This window comes from Balaenoptera borealis (assembly GCF_965194805.1).
Source record: "Balaenoptera borealis genome assembly, contig: HAP1_SCAFFOLD_1392, whole genome shotgun sequence".
Lineage (NCBI taxonomy): Eukaryota > Metazoa > Chordata > Mammalia > Artiodactyla > Balaenopteridae > Balaenoptera > Balaenoptera borealis.
Genome location: NW_028122830.1, coordinates 71,634 through 95,065, shown reverse-complemented (window position 1 = coordinate 95,065; position 23,432 = coordinate 71,634). Strand labels below are relative to the sequence as shown.

At 46.2% G+C, this 23,432-nt stretch overlaps 1 protein-coding gene across 1 annotated transcript in view; it reads right to left on the bottom strand.

Annotated features, from left to right (window-relative positions):
* LOC309622014 (uncharacterized protein) overlaps positions 1-23,432 on the bottom strand; it is a 127,383-nt gene that overhangs the window by 51,324 nt on the left and 52,627 nt on the right. Inside the window, exons 10-13 of the mRNA XM_082409234.1 lie at positions 20,772-20,814; positions 20,643-20,670; positions 12,170-12,271; positions 8,096-8,138 (exon numbers count right to left, since the gene is read on the bottom strand). Coding sequence (XP_082265360.1) covers positions 8,096-8,138; positions 12,170-12,271; positions 20,643-20,670; positions 20,772-20,814 — 216 coding nt within the window. The remainder of the gene's footprint in view (positions 1-8,095; positions 8,139-12,169; positions 12,272-20,642; positions 20,671-20,771; positions 20,815-23,432) is intronic.

Genomic DNA, 23,432 nt, shown 5'->3' with positions numbered 1-23,432 from the left:
CATTTTATGTTAGGCTGTCTCCCTGCACAGGATGCAGGCGCCTTGAGAATGGAAGTCATATCCCTCTATAGTACGTCCCTCTTCTTTCTGCTTTGCAGTTTGCTGCTCCACTTGTTCAACCCCACCTAGTAATAACCTATACTTCCCTTGTTCCTGTTTTCCCATCTGGAAAACAGACAAAAGGCAACCAAACAACGCAAAGGTCTCAACAAATAAGGGATATCCAAAACCAGAGATGGCCAGAACTTCTGTACCCCTGATGAAATAGTCCTCATACAAAACCTGATAATCAAATTCCTTAATGCTAGGAATCACAGTGAAAAATAGTATCTGAACTGACTTCTGTCAGATGAGTGAGAACTAAGGTTAATTCAGTGTATCTGAAGCATAGAAAGTGAGGGCAAAAGTGGCACAAGATGGGGCTAGAGAAGCAGAGAGGATTCTAGACCACGCAGAGTCTTAAAGGCCAACAGTGTGTTTTCTATTCTCAAAACAATGTTTGTGAGCGATGTTTATGAGCAACGTTCCAACTTGCTTTGAAGGTCTCTTGTGTGAAGAGTGGATTGGAAGGAAACAAGATATATGGACACTAGTTAGGACCTAATCGCAACAGACAGGCAAGTTCAGTATTAGGAAGTTGAGGAAGAGCTGGCTGACAGATTCCAAAGAAATTCAGGAGATGAACTGAAGCGGGCTTAATGGGGTAGGAGATGGAGGAAAGGAAGGTCTTAGGGAATTCAAGGGTTTACTGCACACATGAGCAAAGTCTCAAAATTAATCATTTGAACGTACAGAGGCGGATCTCCCAAATGACACCGGTTAGGAAGCAACGGTACGCCCTTTAGAATTCCTAGAGACAACACAAATCAACTGTTTCGATGGAAAATTCGGCGGGACTCTTGATTTCCATGGGAATACAGAGAAAAGAGACACTGATCTGGCTTGCAGGTATATTTAGGAAGTTGTTAGCCGGACATCACCTACTAGTATCATGTAAGTAGGCCGTCCGAAGTAGGAAGCTTAGGGGAAAAACCTGGAGGAAAACTTAAAAGCTTAAGCCACACCTCTACACTACACCACCTTTCACAATTTCTTCTCAGATAAGCATCATCCCCATCAGTGAAGAAACTCGTACCTCATAATAGGAAAAACAGGCCTAAAGATTCAATGTGTGTCTTGGGAGGTCCCATCTATGCGATATCTTCCTGGGACCAGAAAAGGCCCCAGGAAGATCCATCTCTGCACCCCTGAAAGCTTACCACCAAGGAAAATGACTAGGTCCATAGATTTCCTCCCTCAAACCAGCTTACCTCACACATAGATCATTAGCAACTCCGCCCTTACTCACATTATCACAGTCACAAGAGTGGTTAGGGAGAAAAGCACTAACCAGGGGAACTAAAACAGAGGCAATCCAGGCCAAGCTGGGCTGGTGGCAGATATCTGCTCCTTACGCTCGGGTGCATAATGCGACTCACCACAGTGCCTTTTTCACAGACCCTTTTGAACGTTTCTCCACAGAATCCAACAGCTCAAGTTAGTTCATGACGCTTCAAGGTCAACAATCGTCAAGAGAAAAACATGCAATATGTCTTACAATGTTGGATTCCTTACAAACAGGACAAGGAGATAACCATGTAGACAAAACCAGAGCATTTGAAAACATCTGTATTCTACAAACACACCAGTGAATGCTATAAATAAGGTACTATGACATAAAACAAAATGAAAACTAGATGTGAGACTGTTCTCTTCAGTGTACAGACTTCATGGCAGTTGCTGCACACTATCTAGCTACTTAGATCTTTAACTCTCTGTTCTGTTAATACCAAATGAGGCCCAAGTGTGTCAACCTGTTTCCCACAGAAACCAAAAAGTCTACATGCATCTCTTTTCTCCTGTGCCCTTTCACCTTACCTGCTCCCAATTCTCCACCAACGTCCTCCTCTTTCTCTAATTATTCTCCTCTTCATTTTGCTTGGCCTTGCCCCCAAGCATGCAAGACAGAGAGTCCTAGAGGTCCAAGATTCTAGAGTGGCTGTTTGCAAGGCGGAGGAGATTACAGTAACTGCCACACTGTATATACTTCTGTGCAAAGAAAAAGGGACAGTGTTCAGAATGTCTCTCACATATAACAAGAGCTGGAGATGGCAGGATACCTGTGTGGCCCAAGGAACTAGAGCTAGCAAATTATGGGCCAAACAATTGCAACCAAAGGCTGGAAGAGGAAAGGTCTGCAACCAGCTCTGTCTCCTAGCTCTCTGGTATTTGCTGCCAACGGGCAGAGTCTATTTCGTGAAGCATCAAGCACTGAAAAGAAGACTCCTGCTGCTGGAAGTTGACAGGAAGTAACGTCCAATGCAAGATCAAGGCTTGTCCTCGAAGCAATGCCCATAATGGAAGAAAAAAAAAAAAGAGAAAGCGGAAGAGAAATGTTAAGTCGCAAGTCCAACCTGGCCCCCAGCCTAGCCCAGCCCAAGGAAGGTAGGAGTCAAGGAGAAGAAACTAAAAGAGAAGAGCCTTGGACCACAACATTCTCCACAAGGTACACTCAAGAAACTTCACCCTACTCTTGAACCAAGTTACAAAAAGAGCTTCTTAATCCCTACTTTGGCTCCTTAAAAGCTGCTATCAGTTCACTCATTAGACACATATGATTTCAGAACAACTGTAATAGTTCAAACTAGATGGCTCTTTCCTTCCTAAGGATTATTAATTAAAGAAGATCTATATAGCTCTAAGTATATGATACATAAAATAGAATACTCTGTAGAATATAAGTAACTCTTAGTTCAGTGTATTAATGAACGTCTGTAAGAAATGTGGCAATGATTTCCCTAATGGAAGAGCCTGGGGGAGGTAAATCTGTCTTCTAGGATTTCCTCCCCAGAGCTCAGAAACTCAGGTGTTGTTTTAGCTCTCCTACACTCTCTTCACCCAAGCCCGCCTTCCTGTTGGGGATCGGACCTCCCTATTGGCTCTCTCATACCTTTCAACTGCCTGCTTTGTGACATCACTCTCCTACCAAACCTACTACCACTTGGTAGAGTCTTGGGGTTTCCGTGGAGCTGTTTGGACCAGTAACCAGTGACCTCTGTACTGGACACGTGCGCCGTTCAGCTGCAGCCACTCGGACATCCTCTAGTGTTGTCTCCTCATCCCTGGTACCTGCAGTGGATGCTTCCTCTTCTCTGACCATGTCAGGTAAGAAAAGAAACTTTGGAAAGTTTTGCGTTCGATTTCTTTTGCCCCTAAATTGAGTAGGAGATTCAAAATAGCATGGAATAATGAGGGAAAGTATTGAACTACACGTCTGGAGACCTAATTTCAGTTTTGACTTTGACGTTTACTATCTGTGTGACTTTGGACAAATCACTGGCTGTCTCACAAAGCCTGTTGCTTTCCTTAACTGTTACGTTAGGATACCACGTTGGGTTGATCACTCTGATCCCCTTCTTTTCCAGTATTGAGCCTTAAAGGGTACCCATGTAGAAAACGAAATCAGACACTTCTCAAGAGTGTTTCAACAGAAACATAGAAAAGCCAGGGGACATAGAAAACTAGCAATATATACCAAGATGTTTCATCTCTAATGGTCTCCCTCCACTAGGATTTCGACTAGTTGAAAAGAGAGAATAGGGAGAGAGGATGGAGAGTACTGGGCTCTACAGGGAGGCACAGAGTCGAGCGTAAGGAAGTTTAGGATGGTTTTCATTAGCACAGGCCAACAGGCACCAAGAGATGGGAGAAAATGTAAGAATGAAGAGGGAAAGCATAGAGGAGCTCTCAAGAAAAACGGAGTTTGCAATGGAATGCTGATGGGAACCAAAGATTTTCAATTAAAGCAGAAACAGCACAGAGGGAAACCTGCTCAGAGCAGGGCAAAACCAAGTTGATGGTAGCAAACCCTTACATTAACAGACTAAGAAGGAAAGTAAGGCCAGAACAGGGGATCACCAGGAAAGGCAGCTTATCAGAAAAGTCATACTCCGTTTTCTTTCTTTTATTGCCTCTCTGAATACAGTTGGCCACTTGACAGTTTTGAATATAAACATTTTAGAAATACGTTTTAGAAATGATGCCTCCTATAAACAAGCAACCACAGTGGTTATCTAGGGGGCTGCTTTTCAGTGTTTTATTCTTTCTAATTTTTAAACTAGGTAGACATTTCACCAATTCAACATTTTAAGTGATATCTTCTAAATTGAATCAGAAGGACTATTTTCCTTGGTGTGATATGTAGGTTCTAAGGCAAGGCTGCTTTTCATTTTTACAGTTATTTCCTTCCTAACACAGAGAGCACATTGATCAACAGCCATCGTTCGCTTGTAGAGCTTAGCTACCGAAGAAGAAGAAGAAGAAGAAAAAGTCAAGCCCCACATCTCTAATTCCCCCCACTTAGGGAATTCCCTGGCGGTCCAGTGCTTAGGACTCGGTGCTTTCACGGCCAGGGCCACGCGGCGCGGCCAAAGAAACAAAACAAACAAACATCCACGTTTATCGAAAACCATATTGTGGAGTCCTGTGGATTTTCTTACATTTGAAAATCTTTTTTAATTGGATTCTAGGCATGATGGTTTTTTGAGGTTTTGGGATGCCATCTTCTTGGATGCTGAAGATGATTCTAATCTAAGTTCTAGGATAAATCCAAAAACCTTCCTGATACATTTTAAGCTTCCTTTCTGCTTATTATATAAGCTATATTCATTGAAATATATATTTCTCCTAGGCTTAATACCTCTTACTTGCTGGGTAAAAATATGAAGGAGCACAATAATGAAACTCTTTTACACTTATTATTTTGCTGTCTGCTTCGTACCGGTTTTCATTGAAATACTTGTCTATATGTGTTGTGGCTACCTATACATGCACATTTATTGCATTCTGTTGCTTGTTATGCATTTTTTACTGACATACCTTCTCTGTCTGTATGCATTGGCTAGGAATTCATTCACCTCTATCACCTCCATCGTGTTTTCTGGTTAACAGTATTCACTAAAATAGAGTGGGCAAAATTCACTTTCATAATATTGCATGGATGGTACAGAATGCCATTTGTTAGTAAATTCATTAGGCTTCGATACTTGCCACATACCCCAGTTTTCATTAATATCTATGGATTTCTTTTTCGTTAACGTAATATGCTTGTCATGATTTTTCTTTGTCTTTCTAGAACTTATTGTATCTTCCTCCATATAAATCATACGCAATAGATCAGCTTATTCATCTATTAATTATTACTGCTATTATTATTGGTGGTGGTGTTATAACCACTTTATAGGTGAGTAATCTGAAGTAATCAGATAACTTTTCCCTTTCCAAAAGCACTTAAGAAATCCACTTTCGGGTAATCATTTTGAGGTAGGATGAGAAACCAGGCTTGAAGAGGGCAAAAATGACTCTTTCAATTCACCAGTTGGACTGAGCTGTACGTCACCTCTAGGTAATAGCGTGGGAACTGCACAAGCAAAGGGAGACACTGAAGACGACAATGGTAATAGCCGTACTGTTTTCTAATGGACAAAAAAAATGCCTATATTATAAGTTCTATTTCTCCTGCTTTCTGGCAGTATCATGCTCAGAGTGGAGTCCTGGCAAGGAAGTCAGGATACTTAGGTTCTGAAACCTGGTAATGATACTAACATAATGAGAGAACTTGAACAAGTCAACCCGACCTCTCTGAGCCTCAGTTTCCTTACTCACGAAATGAGACTGAGAACATCGAAGTTCTCTAAGGGCCTCCTAGTTCTAAAATGCTTCCAGTCTAGGAAATAGCATAGAAGTCAATACGAGTGCAGGCTGAAGGGAAAGACAGGGCAGGGAGAAGGTTGCTTCCAGCCTAGAGAACAATCTCTGAACCACACCACTTGGCTCTTCTGCCCGTCTGTGCCCAAGATGGGAGCACAGGCAGTGAATAGAGAAGAGTGGAAAACTGCTCAGTCCTTACAGCCATCATCAACTGTCTGATTTTGGGTTTCTCAGGAAGTAGTGATAGTAGAGGTGTCCTGATAGCAAGAACCTTCAGATGATGCCGTTCCTCAAACGTAGTGAGAATTTCTCAACCTCCCTGAGTTTTTCATGACCCTCTTGTTCTTACAGAAAATTTCCAACATCCATCTCTACTTGGAACTCTAAATTCTCTGCAGCATTCTCCTCCTGTGGTGAGCAATGCAACTTCCCTAACACGAAGTGTCTGCAACTTCTCCAGAGTCTCTGCCCCTGCCGTCAGTTCGGCATCGGCTACCGGTACCCCTTTCCAGACACTCATGGGTAGTGCCTACCTTTACCAACATTCTAGCACGACTATGTTATCTGGAGTTACTGACCACAGCCAGATCTCCACTTCAGCTGCTTCCTATCCAGGTGTTCTTGAGTGGGACATCACAGCAAGCACTGAAAAGAATTCTTCTTCACTCGGAGACTTTACTCTGGCACTCACTGACCGCCACACAGCTGCCTCCTCCATGTTTCTGGCAGCCCAGTATGATAAAACTTCAGACGCCAAGAACATGGTCCCTCTACATCCATCGCTTTCTGCCAGCCTTGCTCAGGGAACACCATCTCAGATTCCAAATCAGGGGCAGAGCTGCCTGTCACTTCCCTGCCAGGAAGGAAGCCAGGTATATTACTATAACCAAGGCACACTGGGGTCTTTACTGTATGGAGAACTTGGCTCCTGCCCGCAATCCTACGGCTCGGCGTCATACACAGGAAGTCGGGCCTCTGGGCAACCAGAAATGGGAATGGGACCGAAGGAGATTCAGCCCACAAATATCCGACCACCAGCTTCCGCCTCTGCAGTCTGCCACCCTGTGTCTGCTCAACGCATCACAGAAACAAGTTTTCAAGGTGAGTATTAACAAACGCCAGAGAAAGTTGAAGAATGAGGTCGGCATTCAAAAATGGGGTCAAATCGACAGCTGGGAAGGGGTGTAGAGGCAGGTAGAATTTAGATCCTGAGCCTTTAATAACCACTACCTTCGCTCAGTGCCCTCTGTTTTTAGACTCTATATGAGAACACCTAGGGCTTCCCTGGTGGCGCCGTGGTTAAGAATCCGCCTGCCAATGCAATGCGGGGGACACGGGTTCGAGCCCTGGTCTGCGAAGATCCCACATGCCGTGCAGCAACTAAGCGCATGTGCCACAACGACGGAGCCTGCATTCTAGAGCCCGTGAGCCTCAACTACCGAAGCCCACGTGCCTACAGCCCATGCTCCGCAACAAGAGAAGCCACCGCGATGAGAAGCCCGCACACCGCAACCGAGAGTAGCCCCCGCTAGCCGCCAACTAGAGAAAGCCCGTGCACAGCAATGAGAGACCCAGTGCAGCCAAAAAAATAAATACGTAGAATAAATAAGTTCAAACAGTAAATAAATACATAAACATAAATTACAAAAAAAAGAACACCTAATGCAGGTGGGAAGGTGGGAGGGCCACTGTAGAGGTCATCTATGCTACATGTACAAGAACCCCGAGAGCACACCAATCGGTACCACACTTTTCACTGCTGTAGCCGATCATTCCCCCTGTACTGCCACACTGTAGCACTCCCTTCCCTCATCTACTGCTATAGTCTCTTCGGAAGGTGTTTCAGAACTCTTGTTATCAGAGTGCCAGTTGAACTGTCCTCACTTCCGTCATTTATACCAGGATTGAAGACCTTGTGGTCCGAGATCCTGTCCAGAGAGCAAGCAGGCTAAGACTCTGTCTTTGTTGATGTATTTCATCAGCAAGGGCTCTACCCCCTCTCCTAGTTCATGGTGTGACGTGTTCTTGGCCTCTCGGGAAAGTGGGGAGAATGGAAAGGACCCTATATGAGAATGCTAGGCTTTGTAAAACATTTCAGGTTTTTAAAAATAAGACTCATTTTGTATTGGACTTATAACAGTCCTATGAAATACAAAGCGAGCCGAGAATCAGTGACAGGAAAGGCTCACCAGTAAGAATTACAACAGTCACCGCTTACCTCGTAGCATAGGGCACTGTCCATGATCCTTAAGAAGAGTTAGTAGAAATGCCTTGCCCATCTTGCCCCTGAACCCCTTGAAAGGTACATGACTGCTGTGTTGGTGTTTAGGGGGAGCATCTCACTTACCAGGGACTGACTTCTCCCTTGATCCCTTTGTAGTGATGGAGACCTCCCCCCTGGTGATGAAAAATTCCCTGGGATTGCAACCTCCAAGCCAGACGTTTTGTGTGACACAAAGTCAAGAACTCCCCGAGTCCTGCAGTAGCAGAAACAGCCACATACTTGAGAGTAACCCACCATCTGAACTTGGGGACATTTCAGTGACAGCTCCAGTCCAGAGTGCCAGGCGTCTCCTGGCCCTGCCTCCAGCTCCAAGCCAGGGACAAATAGAGAGTAAGCACGTGGATGATATCAAAACCAAGCTTTCAAAGCCTCTGGATGCCTACCAGATCCCAACAGAGAACCAAGATCCTCCACTACTCCCTTTAGGAATCCCTGATAGTCACCAGCCGCTGGCCTGCACCGATCCCCTCAGCCAAGAGGAGCAGCCTGGTTCTGAAAATGCTGATCTGGGAGAGAACAGCCGGAGTCGTCAGGACCTAGGGACACTTGAAAATGGGATTGAACCTAGCAGTGGTCTTGCAGACATTACTACACTGGCGGAGGATATTCACCTTCCCCAGCTCTTTAATCCTTTGAAAGATCTTGGTCAATCCCAAGGTCCCAACGTGATCAAAGCTAAAGACACCAGAGCCATTAAGGTGAATCAGGTGCAGGAAAAGCCAAGTGTCATAAAGGTTCCCTCTGATCAACCCAGGAAGAACAAACAGAAAGCCTCTGAGCCTATCAGTGGCGCTCCCAAGGCCAAAATCCAGCCAAAGAATCCAGAGTGCCTGTTAGGGGGAGAAGTGGTTATATGCCACGCTGCAGTCAGTGACAGGGCTCCTGTGAACACGGCCAAGCACTCTCAAGGCAAACCTCAGAAAGCTGCATCCAGAAAGATCAGCAAAACTAAGAGCCACGGGCAGGAAAAGACCAAAAGGACCAGAGGGAGAAACAAGGCTGAGGAGAACAAGCAGTCAGGGAACAAAGTCAAGGCAGAAGAGAAGCCAGCAATCCCCCACACGAAGCGAAAGGAACACCAAACTGAGCTTCTCCAACAGAGCTTTCAAAAGCCTCGAACCTCCCTTGGCGTGCGCATGCTGGAGTCTGTGAAGGTTCTTCATGCGCTGGGGAAGAAGAATGAGACGAAAACTGGGCTCTCTTCCTGTCGGCTCTTGGGAAAGTCAAGCAACCCCAAAGACCCCCAGCCACCCCCAGCTATCCAGCCATGGCGGCATACCCCACGTGAGGGGAAGGGTCCTGAGAAAACGCAAGTCCAAGCCCAGAAACCAGACAGCAGTGCTGAAACAGAGTGTCCGTCTCCAGCCCAGTATGAGCGGCCTCCTCCTGGGAAGGTCAAGTTGATACCTCTGCCTTTTTCTGCCTGGGACAAGCCTCAAGCTCGACCCGCTCCTCGGAGGCCACAGTCTCTGGCCTCACATCGGCCTGCTGGGGCTTACCGTGCCCAGCCTGGTTCTACTGACTCAGCTCAACCTGCTGCAGCCAATTCATCCCAGCCAGCTCCTGCCTCTTTGCCAGGCCCCGCCAAACCAGCTCAGCCAACTGTGACCAACCCAACCCAACCGGCTTGGACCAACCGTACCCAGCCTCGTGTCCCTCAGTCTGCTGCTCCTAGGCCTGCACCCTCCAAAACTTCATCTGGCGCTCCTCTCCAGCGGGAGCCTGTTCCCCCTGCTGTGAATAAGCGCCAGTCCCCACCCAAGCTCCAAACCCAATTTCTACTCCAAGACTTCAGCAAGCAACGAGTTCCATGGAGGGAACCCAACGTGCCTGAGCCAGTCATGTCAAAGCCCATCGAACAAGAGCAGAGGCCAGAGCGAGAGGCCATGAAGAGGCGGGCTCAACAACAACGGGAGAATGCTGCCGGATACACCTCTTCGGGCAAGCTGCAATTTTTCACCGAGAGGGAAAACGAAATGGAAATTGCCGACTACTACGGATACGTCAAGTGAGAGCTGCTAGGATTCTTGGTGCCACCTTGGCTACCAGCTGTTCTTCCATACACAGGTAAGATAGGTATAGAACTGAATAAGTAAATGGAATACAATTAATAGACGAGTAACAAACCTTTCGAATTTTCAGATGCTGCTAACTGGGGCGTGAGAAAGGAAGGACTGAAAGTTGGATGGGAGAATGAAGGAAAGGGGTAAAAACTGAGCAAAGAGGAAGGAACTTGGCCCAGGGCTAGGAAGGCCAAAAGAGACGTATGGATTTAGGAAAGGAAGCAGGAGCGAGGATGAAATGGCAGAAGTAAAAAGCAGGGTCAGAGGTCTGGGTTGAAAGAACACAATTGGAGTAGAGTTGAAGGTGACAGAAGATGAGTCTAGGTTTACTAGGAGAAATAGAAAAAGTCTCTCGGGGACGCTGGCCTTAAGTCTCACAACCACCAGATAGGTATTTCAGAAAACAAGAGGTTCAGGACACATCTCTGAAAGGTCTGAGTTGCCTTATTCAGGTGTGACTGTAGTGGGGGAATAGGGAAATCTACCAGAGAAGTGGCTAGGGCTCAGAGTTATCCTAGGGGCAGCTGACGACAGGGGCAGAGCCAAGGGAACTGCTGGATCAGGAGGCCCACGAACAAATCAGGGGCATAGCCGCCTGTCACTTCCCTGCCAGGAAGGAAGCCAGGTATATTACTGTAACCAAGGCACACTGGGGTCTTTACTGTATGGAGAACTTGGCTCCTGCCCGCAATCCTACGGCTCGGCGTCATACACAGGAAGTCGGGCCTCTGTGCAACCAGAAATGGGAATGGGACTGAAGGAGATTCAGCCCACAAATATCCGACCACCAGCTTCCACCTCTGCAGTCTGCCACCCTGTGTCTGCTCAACGCATCACAGAAACAAGTTTTCAAGGTGAGTATACAGACGGCAGAGAAAAGTTGAACAATGAGGTCAGCATTCAAAAATGGGGTCAAATCGACAGCTGGGAAGGGGTGTAGAGACAGGTAGAATTTAGATCCTGAGCCTTTAATAACCACTACCTTCTCTCAGTGCTCTCTGTTTTTAGACTCTATATGAGAACACCTAGGGCTTCCCTGGTGGCGCCTGCCAATGCAGGGGACACGGGTTCGAGCCCTGGTCTGCGAAGATCCCACATGCCGTGCAGCAACTAAGCGCATGTGCCACAACGACGGAGCCTGCATTCTAGAGCCCGTGAGCCTCAACTACCGAAGCCCACGTGCCTACAGCCCACGCTCCGCAACAAGAGAAGCCACCGCGATGAGATGCCCGCACACCGCAACCGAGAGTAGCCCCCGCTAGCCGCCAACTAGAGAAAGCCCGTGCACAGCAATGAGAGACCCAGTGCAGCCAAAAAAATAAATACGTAGAATAAATAAGTTCAAACAGTAAATAAATACATAAACATAAATTACAAAAAAAAAGAACACCTAATGCAGGTGGGAAGGTGGGAGGGCCACTGTAGAGGTCATCTATGCTACATGTACAAGAACCCCGAGAGCACACCAATCGGTACCACACTTTTCACTGCTGTAGCCGATCATTCCCCCTGTACTGCCACACTGTAGCACTCCCTTCCCTCATCTACTGCTATAGTCTCTTTGGAAGGTGTTTCAGAACTCTTGTTATCAGAGTGCCAGTTGAACTGTCCTCACTTCCTTCATTTATACCAGGATTGAAGACCTTGTGGTCCGAGATCCTGTCCAGAGAGCAAGCAGGCTAAGACTCTGTCTTTGTTGATGTATTTCATCAGCAAGGGCTCTATCCCCTCTCCTAGTTCATGGTGTGACGTGTTCTTGGCCTCTCGGGAAAGTGGGGAGAATGGAAAGGACCCTATATGAGAATGCTAGGCTCTGTAAAACATTTCAGGTTTTTAAAAATAAGACTCATTTTGTATTGGACTGACAACAGTCCTATGAAATACAAAGAAAGCCGAGAATCAGTGACAGGAAAGGATCACCAGTAAGAACTACAACAGTCACCGCTTACCTCGTAGCATAGGGCACTGTCCGTGATCCTTAAGAAGAGTTAGTAGAAATGCCTTGCCCATCTTGCCCCTGAACCCCTTGAAAGGTACACGACTGCTGTGTTGGTGTTTAGGGGGAGCATCTCACTTACCAGGGACTGACTTCTCCCTTGATTCCTCTGTAGTGATGGAGACTTCCCCGCTGATGAAAAATTCCCTGGGATTGCAACCTCCAAGCCAGACAGCTTTCCTATGGAATGACAGAGAACTTGTCAAGGTGAAACACCAGTCTGCGGGAGAAAGGGAAGAAGAGAATGATGGAAATCGTTTCTGGGAAACTATTTTTACATTATGTGTTGTTTGTTCCCGGTAAATAAACTGAAATCTTCTTAACAGTACAACAAAATCTAAACCACTAAAGCCAACAATACAGGAGTATAACGTTCGACAAAAATTTCTTTGGCTGCGCAGCATGTGGGATCTTAGCTCCCCAACCAGGGATTGAACCCACGCCTGCTGCATTGGAAGCGCAGAGTCTTCACCACGGGACCACCGGGGAAGTCCCAGGACTATCACTTTTAAAGGAGAAGGTACAAACCCCTCGGTTCTATGAACTGGAGATTTTTAGTAAGAAGTCAATATATTTGTTGTTAGGCACATTTTATGTTAGGCTGTCTCCCTGCACAGGATGCAGGCGCCTTGAGAATGGAAGTCATATCCCTCTATAGTACGTCCCTCTTCTTTCTGCTTTGCAGTTTGCTGCTCCACTTGTTCAACCCCACCTAGTAATAACCTATACTTCCCTTGTTCCTGTTTTCCCATCTGGAAAACAGACAAAAGGCAACCAAACAACGCAAAGGTCTCAACAAATAAGGGATATCCAAAACCAGAGATGGCCAGAACTTCTGTACCCCTGATGAAATAGTCCTCATACAAAACCTGATAATCAAATTCCTTAATGCTAGGAATCACAGTGAAAAATAGTATCTGAACTGACTTCTGTCAGATGAGTGAGAACTAAGGTTAATTCAGTGTATCTGAAGCATAGAAAGTGAGGGCAAAAGTGGCACAAGATGGGGCTAGAGAAGCAGAGAGGATTCTAGACCACGCAGAGTCTTAAAGGCCAACAGTGTGTTTTCTATTCTCAAAACAATGTTTGTGAGCGATGTTTATGAGCAACGTTCCAACTTGCTTTGAAGGTCTCTTGTGTGAAGAGTGGATTGGAAGGAAACAAGATATATGGACACTAGTTAGGACCTAATCGCAACAGACAGGCAAGTTCAGTATTAGGAAGTTGAGGAAGAGCTGGCTGACAGATTCCAAAGAAATTCAGGAGATGAACGGAAGCGGGCTTAATGGGGTAGGAGATGGAGGAAAGGAAGGTCTTAGGGAATTCAAGGGTTTACTGCACACATGAGCAAAGTCTCAAAATTAATCATTTGAACGTACAGAGGCGGATCTCCCAAATGACACCGGTTAGGAAGCAACGGTACGCCCTTTAGAATTCCTAGAGACAACACAAATCAACTGTTTCGATGGAAAATTCGGCGGGACTCTTGATTTCCATGGGAATACAGAGAAAAGAGACACTGATCTGGCTTGCAGGTATATTTAGGAAGTTGTTAGCCGGACATCACCTACTAGTATCATGTAAGTAGGCCGTCCGAAGTAGGAAGCTTAGGGGAAAAACCTGGAGGAAAACTTAAAAGCTTAAGCCACACCTCTACACTACACCACCTTTCACAATTTCTTCTCAGATAAGCATCATCCCCATCAGTGAAGAAACTCGTACCTCATAATAGGAAAAACAGGCCTAAAGATTCAATGTGTGTCTTGGGAGGTCCCATCTATGCGATATCTTCCTGGGACCAGAAAAGGCCCCAGGAAGATCCATCTCTGCACCCCTGAAAGCTTACCACCAAGGAAAATGACTAGGTCCATAGATTGCCTCCCTCAAACCAGCTTACCTCACACATAGATCATTAGCAACTCCGCCCTTACTCACATTATCACAGTCACAAGAGTGGTTAGGGAGAAAAGCACTAACCAGGGGAACTAAAACAGAGGCAATCCAGGCCAAGCTGGGCTGGTGGCAGATATCTGCTCCTTACGCTCGGGTGCATAATGCGACTCACCACAGTGCCTTTTTCACAGACCCTTTTGAACGTTTCTCCACAGAATCCAACAGCTCAAGTTAGTTCATGACGCTTCAAGGTCAACAATCGTCAAGAGAAAAACATGCAATATGTCTTACAATGTTGGATTCCTTACAAACAGGACAAGGAGATAACCATGTAGACAAAACCAGAGCATTTGAAAACATCTGTATTCTACAAACACACCAGTGAATGCTATAAATAAGGTACTATGACATAAAACAAAATGAAAACTAGATGTGAGACTGTTCTCTTCAGTGTACAGACTTCATGGCAGTTGCTGCACACTATCTAGCTACTTAGATCTTTAACTCTCTGTTCTGTTAATACCAAATGAGGCCCAAGTGTGTCAACCTGTTTCCCACAGAAACCAAAAAGTCTACATGCATCTCTTTTCTCCTGTGCCCTTTCACCTTACCTGCTCCCAATTCTCCACCAACGTCCTCCTCTTTCTCTAATTATTCTCCTCTTCATTTTGCTTGGCCTTGCCCCCAAGCATGCAAGACAGAGAGTCCTAGAGGTCCAAGATTCTAGAGTGGCTGTTTGCAAGGCGGAGGAGATTACAGTAACTGCCACACTGTATATACTTCTGTGCAAAGAAAAAGGGACAGTGTTCAGAATGTCTCTCACATATAACAAGAGCTGGAGATGGCAGGATACCTGTGTGGCCCAAGGAACTAGAGCTAGCAAATTATGGGCCAAACAATTGCAACCAAAGGCTGGAAGAGGAAAGGTCTGCAACCAGCTCTGTCTCCTAGCTCTCTGGTATTTGCTGCCAACGGGCAGAGTCTATTTCGTGAAGCATCAAGCACTGAAAAGAAGACTCCTGCTGCTGGAAGGTGACAGGAAGTAACGTCCAATGCAAGATCAAGGCTTGTCCTCGAAGCAATGCCCATAATGGAAGAAAAAAAAAAAAGAGAAAGCGGAAGAGAAATGTTAAGTCGCAAGTCCAACCTGGCCCCCAGCCTAGCCCAGCCCAAGGAAGGTAGGAGTCAAGGAGAAGAAACTAAAAGAGAAGAGCCTTGGACCACAACATTCTCCACAAGGTACACTCAAGAAACTTCACCCTACTCTTGAACCAAGTTACAAAAAGAGCTTCTTAATCCCTACTTTGGCTCCTTAAAAGCTGCTATCAGTTCACTCATTAGACACATATGATTTCAGAACAACTGTAATAGTTCAAACTAGATGGCTCTTTCCTTCCTAAGGATTATTAATTAAAGAAGATCTATATAGCTCTAAGTATATGATACATAAAATAGAATACTCTGTAGAATATAAGTAACTCTTAGTTCAGTGTATTAATGAACGTCTGTAAGAAATGTGGCAATGATTTCCCTAATGGAAGAGCCTGGGGGAGGTAAATCTGTCTTCTAGGATTTCCTCCCCAGAGCTCAGAAACTCAGGTGTTGTTTTAGCTCTCCTACACTCTCTTCACCCAAGCCCGCCTTCCTGTTGGGGATCGGACCTCCCTATTGGCTCTCTCATACCTTTCAACTGCCTGCTTTGTGACATCACTCTCCTACCAAACCTACTACCACTTGGTAGAGTCTTGGGGTTTCCGTGGAGCTGTTTGGACCAGTAACCAGTGACCTCTGTACTGGACACGTGCGCCGTTCAGCTGCAGCCACTCAGACATCCTCTAGTGTTGTCTCCTCATCCCTTGTACCTGCAGTGGATGCTTCCTCTTCTCTGACCATGTCAGGTAAGAAAAGAAACTTTGGAAAGTTTTGCGTTCGATTTCTTTTGCCCCTAAATTGAGTAGGAGATTCAAAATAGCATGGAATAATGAGGGAAAGTATTGAACTACACGTCTGGAGACCTAATTTCACTTTTGACTTTGACGTTTACTATCTGTGTGACTTTGGACAAATCACTGGCTGTCGTCTCACAAAGCCTGTTGCTTTCCTTAACTGTTACGTTAGGATACCACGTTGGGTTGATCACTCTGATCCCCTTCTTTTCCAGTATTGAGCCTTAAAGGGTACCCATGTAGAAAACGAAATCAGACACTTCTCAAGAGTGTTTCAACAGAAACATAGAAAAGCCAGGGGACATAGAAAACTAGCAATATATACCAAGATGTTTCATCTCTAATGGTCTCCCTCCACTAGGATTTCGACTAGTTGAAAAGAGAGAATAGGGAGAGAGGATGGAGAGTACTGGGCTCTACAGGGAGGCACAGAGTCGAGCGTAAGGAAGTTTAGGATGGTTTTCATTAGCACAGGCCAACAGGCACCAAGAGATGGGAGAAAATGTAAGAATGAAGAGGGAAAGCATAGAGGAGCTCTCAAGAAAAACGGAGTTTGCAATGGAATGCTGATGGGAACCAAAGATTTTCAATTAAAGCAGAAACAGCACAGAGGGAAACCTGCTCAGAGCAGGGCAAAACCAAGTTGATGGTAGCAAACCCTTACATTAACAGACTAAGAAGGAAAGTAAGGCCAGAACAGGGGATCACCAGGAAAGGCAGCTTATCAGAAAAGTCATACTCCGTTTTCTTTCTTTTATTGCCTCTCTGAATACAGTTGGCCACTTGACAGTTTTGAATATAAACATTTTAGAAATACGTTTTAGAAATGATGCCTCCTATAAACAAGCAACCACAGTGGTTATCTAGGGGGCTGCTTTTCAGTGTTTTATTCTTTCTAATTTTTAAACTAGGTAGACATTTCACCAATTCAACATTTTAAGTGATATCTTCTAAATTGAATCAGAAGGACTATTTTCCTTGGTGTGATATGTAGGTTCTAAGGCAAGGCTGCTTTTCATTTTTACAGTTATTTCCTTCCTAACACAGAGAGCACATTGATCAACAGCCATCGTTCGCTTGTAGAGCTTAGCTACCGAAGAAGAAGAAGAAAAAGTCAAGCCCCACATCTCTAATTCCCCCCACTTAGGGAATTCCCTGGCGGTCCAGTGCTTAGGACTCGGTGCTTTCACGGCCAGGGCCACGCGGCGCGGCCAAAGAAACAAAACAAACAAACATCCACGTTTATCGAAAACCATATTGTGGAGTCCTGTGGATTTTCTTACATTTGAAAATCTTTTTTAATTGGATTCTAGGCATGATGGTTTTTTGAGGTTTTGGGATGCCATCTTCTTGGATGCTGAAGATGATTCTAATCTAAGTTCTAGGATAAATCCAAAAACCTTCCTGATACATTTTAAGCTTCCTTTCTGCTTATTATATAAGCTATATTCATTGAAATATATATTTCTCCTAGGCTTAATACCTCTTACTTGCTGGGTAAAAATATGAAGGAGCACAATAATGAAACTCTTTTACACTTATTATTTTGCTGTCTGCTTCGTACCGGTTTTCATTGAAATACTTGTCTATATGTGTTGTGGCTACCTATACATGCACATTTATTGCATTCTGTTGCTTGTTATGCATTTTTTACTGACATACCTTCTCTGTCTGTATGCATTGGCTAGGAATTCATTCACCTCTATCACCTCCATCGTGTTTTCTGGTTAACAGTATTCACTAAAATAGAGTGGGCAAAATTCACTTTCATAATATTGCATGGATGGTACAGAATGCCATTTGTTAGTAAATTCATTAGGCTTCGATACTTGCCACATACCCCAGTTTTCATTAATATCTATGGATTTCTTTTTCGTTAACGTAATATGCTTGTCATGATTTTTCTTTGTCTTTCTAGAACTTATTGTATCTTCCTCCATATAAATCATACGCAATAGATCAGCTTATTCATCTATTAATTATTACTGCTATTATTATTGGTGGTGGTGTTATAACCACTTTATAGGTGAGTAATCTGAAGTAATCAGATAACTTTTCCCTTTCCAAAAGCACTTAAGAAATCCACTTTCGGGTAATCATTTTGAGGTAGGATGAGAAACCAGGCTTGAAGAGGGCAAAAATGACTCTTTCAATTCACCAGTTGGACTGAGCTGTACGTCACCTCTAGGTAATAGCGTGGGAACTGCACAAGCAAAGGGAGACACTGAAGACGACAATGGTAATAGCCGTACTGTTTTCTAATGGACAAAAAAAATGCCTATATTATAAGTTCTATTTCTCCTGCTTTCTGGCAGTATCATGCTCAGAGTGGAGTCCTGGCAAGGAAGTCAGGATACTTAGGTTCTGAAACCTGGTAATGATACTAACATAATGAGAGAACTTGAACAAGTCAACCCGACCTCTCTGAGCCTCAGTTTCCTTACTCACGAAATGAGACTGAGAACATCGAAGTTCTCTAAGGGCCTCCTAGTTCTAAAATGCTTCCAGTCTAGGAAATAGCATAGAAGTCAATACGAGTGCAGGCTGAAGGGAAAGACAGGGCAGGGAGAAGGTTGCTTCCAGCCTAGAGAACAATCTCTGAACCACACCACTTGGCTCTTCTGCCCGTCTGTGCCCAAGATGGGAGCACAGGCAGTGAATAGAGAAGAGTGGAAAACTGCTCAGTCCTTACAGCCATCATCAACTGTCTGATTTTGGGTTTCTCAGGAAGTAGTGATAGTAGAGGTGTCCTGATAGCAAGAACCTTCAGATGATGCCGTTCCTCAAACGTAGTGAGAATTTCTCAACCTCCCTGAGTTTTTCATGACCCTCTTGTTCTTACAGAAAATTTCCAACATCCATCTCTACTTGGAACTCTAAATTCTCTGCAGCATTCTCCTCCTGTGGTGAGCAATGCAACTTCCCTAACACGAAGTGTCTGCAACTTCTCCAGAGTCTCTGCCCCTGCCGTCAGTTCGGCATCGGCTACCGGTACCCCTTTCCAGACACTCATGGGTAGTGCCTACCTTTACCAACATTCTAGCACGACTATGTTATCTGGAGTTACTGACCACAGCCAGATCTCCACTTCAGCTGCTTCCTATCCAGGTGTTCTTGAGTGGGACATCACAGCAAGCACTGAAAAGAATTCTTCTTCACTCGGAGACTTTACTCTGGCACTCACTGACCGCCACACAGCTGCCTCCTCCATGTTTCTGGCAGCCCAGTATGATAAAACTTCAGACGCCAAGAACATGGTCCCTCTACATCCATCGCTTTCTGCCAGCCTTGCTCAGGGAACACCATCTCAGATTCCAAATCAGGGGCAGAGCTGCCTGTCACTTCCCTGCCAGGAAGGAAGCCAGGTATATTACTATGACCAAGGCACACTGGGGTCTTTACTGTATGGAGAACTTGGCTCCTGCCCGCAATCCTACGGCTCGGCGTCATACACAGGAAGTCGGGCCTCTGGGCAACCAGAAATGGGAATGGGACCGAAGGAGATTCAGCCCACAAATATCCGACCACCAGCTTCCGCCTCTGCAGTCTGCCACCCTGTGTCTGCTCAACGCATCACAGAAACAAGTTTTCAAGGTGAGTATTAACAAACGCCAGAGAAAGTTGAAGAATGAGGTCGGCATTCAAAAATGGGGTCAAATCGACAGCTGGGAAGGGGTGTAGAGGCAGGTAGAATTTAGATCCTGAGCCTTTAATAACCACTACCTTCGCTCAGTGCCCTCTGTTTTTAGACTCTATATGAGAACACCTAGGGCTTCCCTGGTGGCGCCGTGGTTAAGAATCCGCCTGCCAATGCAATGCGGGGGACACGGGTTCGAGCCCTGGTCTGCGAAGATCCCACATGCCGTGCAGCAACTAAGCGCATGTGCCACAACGACGGAGCCTGCATTCTAGAGCCCGTGAGCCTCAACTACCGAAGCCCACGTGCCTACAGCCCATGCTCCGCAACAAGAGAAGCCACCGCGATGAGAAGCCCGCACACCGCAACCGAGAGTAGCCCCCGCTAGCCGCCAACTAGAGAAAGCCCGTGCACAGCAATGAGAGACCCAGTGCAGCCAAAAAAATAAATACGTAGAATAAATAAGTTCAAACAGTAAATAAATACATAAACATAAATTACAAAAAAAAAGAACACCTAATGCAGGTGGGAAGGTGGGAGGGCCACTGTAGAGGTCATCTATGCTACATGTACAAGAACCCCGAGAGCACACCAATCGGTACCACACTTTTCACTGCTGTAGCCGATCATTCCCCCTGTACTGCCACACTGTAGCACTCCCTTCCCTCATCTACTGCTATAGTCTCTTCGGAAGGTGTTTCAGAACTCTTGTTATCAGAGTGCCAGTTGAACTGTCCTCACTTCCGTCATTTATACCAGGATTGAAGACCTTGTGGTCCGAGATCCTGTCCAGAGAGCAAGCAGGCTAAGACTCTGTCTTTGTTGATGTATTTCATCAGCAAGGGCTCTACCCCCTCTCCTAGTTCATGGTGTGACGTGTTCTTGGCCTCTCGGGAAAGTGGGGAGAATGGAAAGGACCCTATATGAGAATGCTAGGCTTTGTAAAACATTTCAGGTTTTTAAAAATAAGACTCATTTTGTATTGGACTTATAACAGTCCTATGAAATACAAAGCGAGCCGAGAATCAGTGACAGGAAAGGCTCACCAGTAAGAATTACAACAGTCACCGCTTACCTCGTAGCATAGGGCACTGTCCATGATCCTTAAGAAGAGTTAGTAGAAATGCCTTGCCCATCTTGCCCCTGAACCCCTTGAAAGGTACATGACTGCTGTGTTGGTGTTTAGGGGGAGCATCTCACTTACCAGGGACTGACTTCTCCCTTGATCCCTTTGTAGTGATGGAGACCTCCCCCCTGGTGATGAAAAATTCCCTGGGATTGCAACCTCCAAGCCAGACGTTTTGTGTGACACAAAGTCAAGAACTCCCCGAGTCCTGCAGTAGCAGAAACAGCCACATACTTGAGAGTAACCCACCATCTGAACTTGGGGACATTTCAGTGACAGCTCCAGTCCAGAGTGCCAGGCGTCTCCTGGCCCTGCCTCCAGCTCCAAGCCAGGGACAAATAGAGAGTAAGCACGTGGATGATATCAAAACCAAGCTTTCAAAGCCTCTGGATGCCTACCAGATCCCAACAGAGAACCAAGATCCTCCACTACTCCCTTTAGGAATCCCTGATAGTCACCAGCCGCTGGCCTGCACCGATCCCCTCAGCCAAGAGGAGCAGCCTGGTTCTGAAAATGCTGATCTGGGAGAGAACAGCCGGAGTCGTCAGGACCTAGGGACACTTGAAAATGGGATTGAACCTAGCAGTGGTCTTGCAGACATTACTACACTGGCGGAGGATATTCACCTTCCCCAGCTCTTTAATCCTTTGAAAGATCTTGATCAATCCCAAGGTCCCAACGTGATCAAAGCTAAAGACACCAGAGCCATTAAGGTGAATCAGGTGCAGGAAAAGCCAAGTGTCATAAAGGTTCCCTCTGATCAACCCAGGAAGAACAAACAGAAAGCCTCTGAGCCTATCAGTGGCGCTCCCAAGGCCAAAATCCAGCCAAAGAATCCAGAGTGACTGTTAGGGGGAGAAGTGGTTATATGCCACGCTGCAGTCAGTGACAGGGCTCCTGTGAACACGGCCAAGCACTCTCAAGGCAAACCTCAGAAAGCTGCATCCAGAAAGATCAGCAAAACTAAGAGCCACGGGCAGGAAAAGACCAAAAGGACCAGAGGGAGAAACAAGGCTGAAGAGAACAAGCAGTCAGGGAACAAAGTCAAGGCAGAAGAGAAGCCAGCAATCCCCCACACGAAGCGAAAGGAACACCAAACTGAGCTTCTCCAACAGAGCTTTCAAAAGCCTCGAACCTCCCTTGGCGTGCGCATGCTGGAGTCTGTGAAGGTTCTTCATGCGCTGGGGAAGAAGAATGAGACGAAAACTGGGCTCTCTTCCTGTCGGCTCTTGGGAAAGTCAAGCAACCCCAAAGACCCCCAGCCACCTCCAGCTATCCAGCCATGGCGGCATACCCCACGTGAGGGGAAGGGTCCTGAGAAAACGCAAGTCCAAGCCCAGAAACCAGACAGCAGTGCTGAAACAGAGTGTCCATCTCCAGCCCAGTATGAGCGGCCTCCTCCTGGGAAGGTCAAGTTGATACCTCTGCCTTTTTCTGCCTGGGACAAGCCTCAAGCTCGACCCGCTCCTCGGAGGCCACAGTCTCTGGCCTCACATCGGCCTGCTGGGGCTTACCGTGCCCAGCCTGGTTCTACTGACTCAGCTCAACCTGCTGCAGTCAATTCATCCCAGCCAGCTCCTGCCTCTTTGCCAGGCCCCGCCAAACCAGCTCAGCCAACTGTGACCAACCCAACCCAACCGGCTTGGACCAACCGTACCCAGCCTCGTGTCCCTCAGTCTGCTGCTCCTAGGCCTGCACCCTCCAAAACTTCATCTGGCGCTCCTCTCCAGCGGGAGCCTGTTCCCCCTGCTGTGAATAAGCGCCAGTCCCCACCCAAGCTCCAAACCCAATTTCTACTCCAAGACTTCAGCAAGCAACGAGTTCCATGGAGGGAACCCAACGTGCCTGAGCCAGTCATGTCAAAGCCCATCGAACAAGAGCAGAGGCCAGAGCGAGAGGCCATGAAGAGGCGGGCTCAACAACAACGGGAGAATGCTGCCGGATACACCTCTTCGGGCAAGCTGCAATTTTTCACCGAGAGGGAAAACGAAATGGAAATTGCCGACTACTACGGATACGTCAAGTGAGAGCTGCTAGGATTCTTGGTGCCACCTTGGCTACCAGCTGTTCTTCCATACACAGGTAAGATAGGTATAGAACTGAGTAAGTAAATGGAATACAATTAATAGACGAGTAACAAACCTTTCGAATTTTCAGATGCTGCTAACTGGGGCGTGAGAAAGGAAGGACTGAAAGTTGGATGGGAGAATGAAGGAAAGGGGTAAAAACTGAGCAAAGAGGAAGGAACTTGGCCCAGGGCTAGGAAGGCCAAAAGAGACGTATGGATTTAGGAAAGGAAGCAGGAGCGAGGATGAAATGGCAGAAGTAAAAAGCAGGGTCAGAGGTCTGGGTTGAAAGAACACAATTGGAGTAGAGTTGAAGGTGACAGAAGATGAGTCTAGGTTTACTAGGAGAAATAGAAAAAGTCTCTCGGGGACGCTGGCCTTAAGTCTCACAACCACCAGATAGGTATTTCAGAAAACAAGAGGTTCAGGACACATCTCTGAAAGGTCTGAGTTGCCTTATTCAGGTGTGACTGTAGTGGGGGAATAGGGAAATCTACCAGAGAAGTGGCTAGGGCTCAGAGTTATCCTAGGGGCAGCTGACGACAGGGGCAGAGCCAAGGGAACTGCTGGATCAGGAGGCCCACGAACAAATCAGGGGCATAGCCGCCTGTCACTTCCCTGCCAGGAAGGAAGCCAGGTATATTACTGTAACCAAGGCACACTGGGGTCTTTA